The 9,276-nt window shown below is 44.4% G+C and overlaps 1 protein-coding gene and 1 long non-coding RNA gene across 3 annotated transcripts; one reads left to right on the forward strand and one right to left on the reverse strand.

The window, feature by feature from the left end:
- Positions 1–1,339: 1,339 nt before the first annotated feature.
- Positions 1,340–2,177, reverse strand: LOC112249940. Its single transcript, XR_002953454.1, has 4 exons — positions 2,089–2,177; positions 1,944–1,999; positions 1,545–1,701; positions 1,340–1,423 (listed from the first exon to the last, which is right to left on the reverse strand). It is a non-coding gene; the product is annotated as an uncharacterized LOC112249940 (long non-coding RNA).
- LOC112249939 (potassium voltage-gated channel subfamily S member 3) lies at positions 1,354–8,981 on the forward strand. Of its 2 annotated transcripts, none has more exons than XM_024419691.1 (2): positions 1,354–1,439; positions 6,691–8,981. In XM_024419691.1, exon 2 carries the CDS (start codon positions 6,809–6,811, stop codon positions 8,324–8,326), a length of 1,518 nt encoding a protein of 505 aa, XP_024275459.1. In that variant the 5' UTR covers positions 1,354–1,439; positions 6,691–6,808; the 3' UTR covers positions 8,327–8,981. The 2 variants fall into 2 exon arrangements, with proteins under 2 accessions (XP_024275459.1, XP_024275458.1); XM_024419690.2 differs by lacking the exon at positions 1,354–1,439 and adding an exon at positions 2,502–2,709.
- The last annotated feature ends 295 nt before the right edge of the window (positions 8,982–9,276 follow it).

Consider the following 9,276-nt stretch of genomic DNA (forward strand, 5'->3'; position numbering starts at 1 on the left):
GCTTAAGAGGATCTACTTGCTCTCCCTCAAAAGCCTTGATGGCCAACTGTACCTCACCCAGCACTACTGTACCTCACCCAGCACTACCGTACCTCACCTAGCACTACCTTCAAAAGAGTCAGATAGAGTCAGATACAATATGTTTTGAGGATCCCTGTACATGGAGTATAAAACCTCAGCCATGGGTTCAATGGAGAGCCAATGTGTGGCACACACCTTGGATATCTGTACAGGTTTCTCCCCACAGTTGATTTCATATATGGCCTTGTAGGTCTTCCTGCGCTTTGGAGACACTGAAAACCAGTGAAGTCTCTCGTACCAAGTACTCCACACTAAAGGGGGATGGTGTCATTGGTAGCATGACTTACACCAAGCTGCAGAGTGGCACACAGCGAATAAGAATCAGATATGAGGCCATACTCATCCTTCAGCTCTTTATGGACCCAATTGTTAATCCCTGTCATAAGAGGCATTGTCAGTCCCTATCCCCAGGAGACATCACTTCGAGAAAAGCCACAACAGCACGGGCTATGGATTTGGCATCTCCTCCCTCCAACTCAACAAGCCCCAGAAATGTTGATACAATTGTCTGCTTGGTGTCACTAAAGTACCTTATCACAACCCCCAGGTACTTAGAAACACTTACATTCGTGGACTTATCAAGGCTGAAACACTGGTCACCCACATCTGCATCCAACTTTTTCCAGAAAGTATGGTGCTAGAACACCATTAATCATGTTGGTGCACTTTGTCCTGTGCATTTTGAAGTGGGTAGCAGCAGTGGAGTCTGAGAAAGCAGCTCTACATGCTTCTCCAATGTGATCACATGCCAGCATGGAACAGTGTTCAGTGATAGCTAATGCCATGGTGGCCTCAGCCTTTTTTGCAGTCAATTTTTTTTAACCATAAATGGCAGTTTTGGCTGGAACCATTTTAAGGCTTTGCCTTTTGAGTATGTTTGAGTTGTCATGTGTTTTTTTACATCACTAAGTTAAGTGTAGAAATCAACCTTACAATACAGGCAGTGTGCCCGTGTATCATCTTCAATAAACGGCGTCAACCAGCCTTTGAATTCAGGGTTGGATTCTCACTACTTTCTGTATTTGAGCGTACAGTTGACTGAGACATGAGCTAGCCAGCTAGATGTTTAGTTTATGTCACAGAGAGGCACACAGTGGACAAGGTGAGTAAGTGACTGAGGCTGTGAGTCAAATGCAGTGATTTATTTTTGTGCAGCGATTTTATTTTAGACAAAGAACATTTTACATCCTGCCTTGAATGTAAGCCAGGGCGAGATCAGCCAGCGGCGGCTTCCCGCATGCACGATTCATTTGCAGTCTGGACACGGAGGGGTGAACATCTCCTGCTCTGATTGCAGCTGGGAGGGACTGCTGCGCGAGGACGGGGCCCACGGCAGCGCCCGCTGCTCGTTGAGAAGAGTAAGAACCTTAAGTGCTTTCACGTCAGTCTCCAATAACACTGCTAGATTTGTCACTAGTCGATTTTTTTTGAAAATATGTCGCAAGATGGGTCTGAATACTCACTAAATATAGCAACAAAGTCACTAAGTTGGCAACACTGACAGAGTACTCGCTCAGAGGAGAACAGAAGCAAACATGACATTGCCCATCGGGTCCATTTTCACACTCATTCCACACAGAGTAGCCAGGCTGGGCATCAGGTTTATGACTTTCAGGTCATCTGGAAGGGTTGGTGAGGGTGTAAAGTATAAGTTTGCAAATACATGTACAATTACAATGCTGAAATTATGAAAGAGATTCAAAGAGTCAAACTGACAACAATAACGTCAACTTCAAACCTCCTGTAAAGGGGATCCACAATCAAACAAATAATGTTCCCCAGGCATTCAGGGTTGAGGTCATCTGGAAATGGGAGTCCAAATGTTGTCAAACATTTAGTGCCTGAATATACGGTAATCTTACTTGTAGAAGGTGTCTGTGCTTGTATGCTCTCAGCTACCATCAATAGGCAAAACCACCTGTAAGGCATTTGAAAAATGATTAAATCGAAAATGAAGACAAGTCCAATGTGTAGGTTGCATAGGGCTCTTCTAGGCCCACTACTAACCCAGATCCAAGAAAATGACCCATTGTAGAACAGCCGTTTCGTTTGTCTCAGAACCATGCTATAGCTGTGACCTATATTTGACCAAAGGTATATCCTATAGTTCCTGTACCTCACACTTATACTTATATAGCAGCACAACAGGTGACACTCATAATTGATTATCTGCCCATCAATGGTGGGCCAGACAATCACTATGCGGGTTTAAAGGTGAAAACGGAAAATTCAACGATGCAGGTCAAATATTTACAGATTTGTTTTACTGAAATAAAAAACGAGGCATTAAAAATACATTTGCACACTTAATCATAAGGCTAAAATCGCCACCAAATCCGATGCACCTCCCCTCTCGGAGATTGAAGGAAACCATTGCTTGGCTTTGGACCACAAAATCCTCGCGCCGTTTTTATTGGTGCGTTCTTGTCGGAGTAGCGGACTGCGTGATTCAGCCTGCTACACTCCCTGTCCGATCATTATTGCGGGCGCGCTCCGAGCACCAACAACGTTTCGGTTTAGGGATAATTCCTTCTGAAGCATGGGACTACTATTTATTTGGAGATGAGAATAATCGGATAATCAGTACTCGGAAAGTTATTTTAATGGAAAGAAAGGGCACAGGAGCAGGTATTCTTTATGTATTATTATCATGTTGAACTTAGCCCATGTCGATTTGTTTGAACATGCTTGCCTAATATAGAATATAATAGAATTGATTGCCTACATTGTTGTGTCTAATTGGTATTTGAGACTGTATATAGGCAAATGTAAAAGAGAAAAACAAGTATATCCTAAATAAAACAATTGTAGTCTATCAGGTTTAATTTTACATAAAAGTTACAGTCGCCATTCAAGACTAACCAAAATAGTCCTTTAGCGGCCCCGTGTCGGATGAAGGGGTCCATAATAACACTTGTCGAAATAGTTTGTTTTCCGCAAAAAAAGAAGATTATATTTTTCAAATAATTGCTCGATGTTAAGTCCCATTTCATCCTGTTGTCAAGTCCTATTTCTCTGGTGCTGAGGGCCTGTAATTCGATTCCCTTGTTGATAATCTAGTACTTTAGCCTGCTTGAGGAAGTGATAGTACTGAATCACCGTTCGATGCCTATCAACACACAACACGCACTCTATTCTTATATTCTTCCCATTGATGCTAGCCATTGCATGTTGATATAAACATTGGTGGGCTCAGGGCAGAAACTTTTCATGGTGTAATATATTATTGGTTTTAAAAGCAGTCAAATGTGTCCTAGGAATGCTATTCAAGCAACCTGGTCTCAGAGCATATCGTATTATTCACTACATAAATCTGAACCACACCATTTAGTATGACATGTTATGTCACGTATGGTATGTATTCATTTGTGGCTGTCCATCACTCATTTCGTATATGTTTAAAATTACAATTAATATTATATGTTATGAATTAGCAAAACGTGCAATAGGTTACCAATTTTCAAAAATGTATAATATGTTAGGAATTCTAGCTAGATGGCTAACGTTAGCTAGGCAGGGGTAAGGGTTAAGTTTAGGAGTTAGGTTAAAGGGATTAAGGTTAGGGGATGGGTTAGCTAAAATAGTTAAGGTTAGGGTTAGGGAAAGGGGTTAGCTAACATGTTAAAATGTAGTAAGTAGTTTATACATTTCTAATGACCTAATTAGCAGCTAATGTTGTCCGTGATGAGATTGAAACTTGCAACCTTTGAGTTACTAGATGTTCCTGTTATGTTCCTGTCTACGTCTAACCATACCAAACGTAACATATCATGCTATTTCAGTGTCCTGGATTTACATTTACTATGTCTAGTCTATGACACCAGGCTGATTCAAGAGGACAGATAAGTTTATACAGCAATTGACTCATTCTATATGAATTCCGTCACTTTCTGACTGTACCCTTTTTGATTTGAACAAATCCTTCCAAACATGTTTGCCCATGGTGCGAAGTGGTCATAAATGAACTTTTTGGACTTGAACACCAAAACAAGATGAGGTGCTTGAAGTTCTTGCATACCCCACACTACCATGAGACATCCACGTTTTCATTACTGAAAATTATAAACGGTTTAGTTTGATATCTTTTGAAAGCTTACCAACAGGGTTGTCAAACTATTTTATAATTGACTGAAAATGTTTTGTAATAAACATTTTTGCAAAAAAAAGTGTAAACTCAGAATTTTCACATTTTCACATACACTATATATACAAAAGCATTTGGACACCCCTTCAAAATAGTGTATTCAGCTATTTCAGTCACACCCGTTGCTGACAGGTGTATAAAATCGAGCACACAGCCATGCAATCTCCATTTGCAAACATTAGCGGTAGAATGGTCTTACTGAAGAGCTAGCTCAGTGACTTTCAAAGTGGCACTATCATAGGATGCCACCTGTCCAACAAATCAGTTCGTCAGATTTCTGCCCTGCTAGAGCTGCCACGGTCAACTGTAAGTGCTATTATTGTGAAGTGGAAACGTCTAGGAGCAACAACGGTTCAGCCGCGAAGTGGTAGGCCACACAAGCTCACAGAACGGGACCGCCAAGTGCTGAAGCACGTAACACGTAAAAATGGTCTCGGTTGCAACACTCACTACCGAGTTCTAAACACAAGAACAGCTCGTCTGGAGCTTAATGAAACTGGTTTCCATGGCCGGGCAGCCCCACACAAGCCTAAGATCACCATTCACGATGCCAAGCGTCGGCTGGAGTGGTGTAAAGCTCACCTCCATTGGACTCTGGAGCAGTGGAAACCCCTTCTCTGAATCACGCTTCACCATCTGGCAGTCCAACGGACAAATCTGGGTTTTGGCAGATATCAGGAGAATGCTACCTACCCCAATACATATTGACAACTGTAAAGTTTGGTGGAGGAGGAATAATGGTCTGGGGCTGTTTTTCATGGTTTGGGCTAGGCCAGTGAATGGAAATATTACATTTTTATTTGATTGTATGTTTTAATATTCAATCTACCTGCTGTGAAACCACTCAACATTTACATTACATTCAGTCATCTAGCAGACACTCCCATCCAGAGCAACCCACAGGAGCAACCAGGGTCAAGTGCCCCACCCAGGGGCACATCAAACAGATCTCCCACCAAGTCAAATCGGGGAGCCGGACCAGCAACCTATTGGCCACCGGCCCAAGCTCCCAACAGCTAGGCCACCAATCATCCAAGATCCCCCAACAGTTCCCGAGAGCTTCCCCTCAACCCTCCGAGACCCTCTAGTGCCAACTGTAACGTTTGGTGGGGGAGGAATAATGGTATGGGGCTGTTTTTCATTGTTCGGGCCATGCCCCTTCCTATCGCTTCAGAATACAATGTCATTCTAGACGATTCTGTGCTTCCAACTTTGTGGCAACAGTTTGGGGAAGGCCCTTTCCTGTTTCAGCATGATAATGCCCCCGTGCAGAAAGCAATGTCCACACATAAAATGGTTTGTCGAGATCGTTGTGGAAGATATTGACTGGCCTACACAAAGCCCAGACCTCAACTCCATGGAACACCTTTGGGATTAATTTGAACGTCGACTCCGAACCAGGCCTAATCGCCCAAGATCAGTGCCCAATCTCACTAATGCTCTTGTGGCTGAATGGAAGCAAGTCCCCACAGCAATGTTCCAACATCTAGTGGAAAGCCTTCCCAGAAGAGTGGAGGCTGTTATAGCAGCAAAGGGGGAACCAACTCCATATTAATGCCCATGATTTTGGAGCAAGATGTTCGACGAGCAGGTGTCAACATACACTACATGACCAAAAGTATGTTAGACCCTATTGTACATCATCTGAGGTGTTTGTGTTGGCTGAGACAGCATATTCTTGAATACACGGTGGGTGTCATTTCAATCAGAGAAACAGAATTCATAGAATGGAGTTATCCCTTCAGACCAATGCAATGTAGATGGTACACCATTGAAATTTAATTTAAATTTGAACTTCCAATTACTACCAGAAAGATATCCACCCGCTATCAAATGTCAACTTGAATGGAAATGTTTCAAAATTGACAGTTTCATTGAAGACCATGGATATTCCCACTCAAGTCAACATAATCTGATGTGTGGACCGACAACCATCTTTGTGGTACCATTTTAAAGTTGAAATGTACATTTTATTGACACTGTAGTACATTTATCAGCCAAAACATGACACCTATTCAAGAACACGCTGTGTCTCAACCGATGGTGGGTACAAACACCTCTGATGAAGCTTTTTGATAATTGATGTTAAAGGTTAAAGACATTATTATAAAAATGTTTTTTTTTTATTCAAGAAATGATCTAATTGTTTGACCAGCCTGTTTGTAGGCTTTCAAATGATATCAAACTCATCCGTTTATCCTTTTCAGTGATGAAGACATGGATGTCTAATGGTAGGGTGCAGTGTGAAATATGAGCACCTTTATCTCCTAAAGGTTATGGCATTCAGGCCCTAAAAGTCACTTTCTGACCACTTCTACCGTGGGAAAACATGTATGGAAGGTTTTGTTCAAATCAAAAGGGTTGCAGTCAGAAAGTCATTGATCACATGGAACAACCCTATTCCTTAAACTTAAAATGGGTGGTAGAATGACTATTGATAATTGGAATGTTTCTCCTCCTCATAGATGGACCCTTGAGCCTTAACCTCACCGCTAGCCACCGGAGGCTGATCATCCCAAACTACATTTCCCACCAGCACTTCCCCCTCCTTGCCCATGTGGCCTATGGCTCATCATCACCAACATGGGATATGGGCAAGTCCTCCACCGATGCGGAAATGAGGAAGACCAGGTATACCTCAACGTGGGAGGTGTCCGGCACGAGGTGGCAGAGGAGACGCTGCTCCGCTTCCCCCACACACGCCTGGGCCGCCTGCTGCACTGCCGGAGTGAGGACGCCATCCTGGAGCTATGCGACGACTACAGTGCCGCCGAGCGCGAGTACTACTTTGACCGCAATCCCCACATCTTCATCAGCGTGATCAACTTCTACCGCACAGGCCGCATCCACATCATGGAGGAGGTATGCGTCTTCTCCTTCAGCCAGGAGATTGAGTACTGGGGCATCCAGGAGCTCCACTTAGGGGATTGCTGCAGTAACTGGTTCCAGGAGCGCAAGGAGTACATTGAGGACCGCGACTGGGACATCCAAAGTGACGACGTGCAGCCGCCCAGCTTGGACTCGTCCTTCGAAGAGCTCTCAGCCATGGACAAGGACCTGGAGAAGTTCAAGGGGGCGTGGTGCGCCGAGGTGCGGAGCTACGTGTGGATTAGGCTAGAGGACCCCGGTCATTCGCTCTCATCCAAGATCATCGCTGTGGCCTCGCTGAGCGTTGTGCTCACCTCCATCGTGGCCATGTGCGTCCATAGCATGCCCGAGTTTCAGATCTTGGACGAGAACGAGAGACACATCGAGGACCCCGTACTGGCCATCCTGGAGGTGGTCTGCATCGTCTGCTTCTCGGCCGAGTTCATCATCCGATTGATCGTAGCCCCCTCCCCAAGGAAGTTCCTCAGCAACACCCTGAACATCATTGACGTGGCCTCCATCCTGCCCTTCTACATCACGCTGGCCTTTGAGACGGTGGATGATGAGAACAGCGAGGAGAACGAGAACCTGGAGAACGTGGGCAAGGTGGTGCAGGTCCTCCGGCTGATGCGCGTCTTCAGGATCCTAAAATTGGCCCGCCATTCGGTGGGTCTGCGTGCGCTTGGCGCCACTGTCCGCCATAGCTACCACGAGGTGGGCCTGCTGCTCCTCTTCTTATCTGTGGGCATCTCCATCTTCTCCGTGCTCATCTACTCAGCAGAGAAAGAGGAGGAGGACACTGAGCTGGGCACCATACCCATGGGCTGGTGGTGGGCCACCATCACCATGACCACCGTGGGCTATGGTGACACCTGCCCGGTTACGTTGCTGGGGAAGCTAGTGGCCACCCTGTGCATCCTCTGCGGCTTGCTGGTGGTTGCCTTGCCTATCACCATAATCTTTAATAAGTTTTCCAAGTACTACCAGAGGAACAAAGCCATTGAGGAGGGCCTGTGTCTGAGTCAAAAGGCGTCCGAGAGACAGGACCTGGAGCTCCCTTACCATAACATCAGAGACCTCTACGCCCAGAGTCTGGGCGTGTACCCCTTCATGGGCGGCCTCGCCTTCAAGAACAGTGAGAGTAGCGGTGGGGATGATACGGATGCCTCCAGCCTACAGGACATAGAGGAGGTGTGTGACACAGACACTCTGGACAATGGGGCAGCGAAATAAAGCTTGAGGCTTTAGAAAGCTCAATACACCTCAAAGGAGCCCTTTATGGTTCTCAGGGTCAAGCTCTCCATCGTTAACTCTTAATATGTCTTCCTTTCATGGCTGACTCTAGACTTTCACAACACTGTGGCCATGTGATTTTTTATATTCTGATAAATATATCCCTGAACTGAGGGCACAGATGACTGACTTGGATCCCCCTTATAAAGGTTTGAATGTAATTCATCTATTGGGCCAGATATTGCAACGTTGCATGCGTATGTTAAGGAATTTGCATTATATCGTACAGATTTATCCGCTCAAAAGTTCAGTAAAGGTTTGCATATGCAAAGAAAAACTAAATTGATTTGAGAAAAAAAGAAGAGTGATCAGATTCCGGGTTCGATTGATGTTTCAATCTCTGCATGAATAAAAAGACAAGACAAGTCATCAATCATGGGTAGTGGATCATTACTTTGAGACCACAGTTACTGTAGATAAAGAGACAGAAATGACCTCTCTCCAAAACCTCTCATGCTATAAGCACTGATGTACAGGTCATTTGATTAGAAAGTCATTGAGACATTGTCTTCGAGATATATGATGGCATGCTAGCTCCCTGGGTTAGGCCGTATGGACGTACTAATCAAATAAAATCAGACCTGCGAAAGCTGAATTATGTCTCTTTATTTTGACATCGATCGGCGCCTTTGCTTCATGCGTTTTAAGTCATTGATGGACTAGGAATGTACACGAATTTGTTGCGAAATACTTATTCCCTTTAAATGAGTGGTTACACTTAGCGGTACAGTAAATCAAACAATTTCGAACAAATCAACTTTGGGATTACATCAGAATAAAAGTCATAACACGGGTCGTAAAATCCTGTAAAAAAACAATACCCGTTCAACTCCTAGGCAGTGTTCTTGACTCCTTATACGTTTCTCTGGCTTCTTCTCACTGATTTCCTG

Source organism: Oncorhynchus tshawytscha, linkage group LG05 (assembly GCF_018296145.1).
Source record: "Oncorhynchus tshawytscha isolate Ot180627B linkage group LG05, Otsh_v2.0, whole genome shotgun sequence".
NCBI classification, from domain to species: domain Eukaryota; kingdom Metazoa; phylum Chordata; class Actinopteri; order Salmoniformes; family Salmonidae; genus Oncorhynchus; species Oncorhynchus tshawytscha.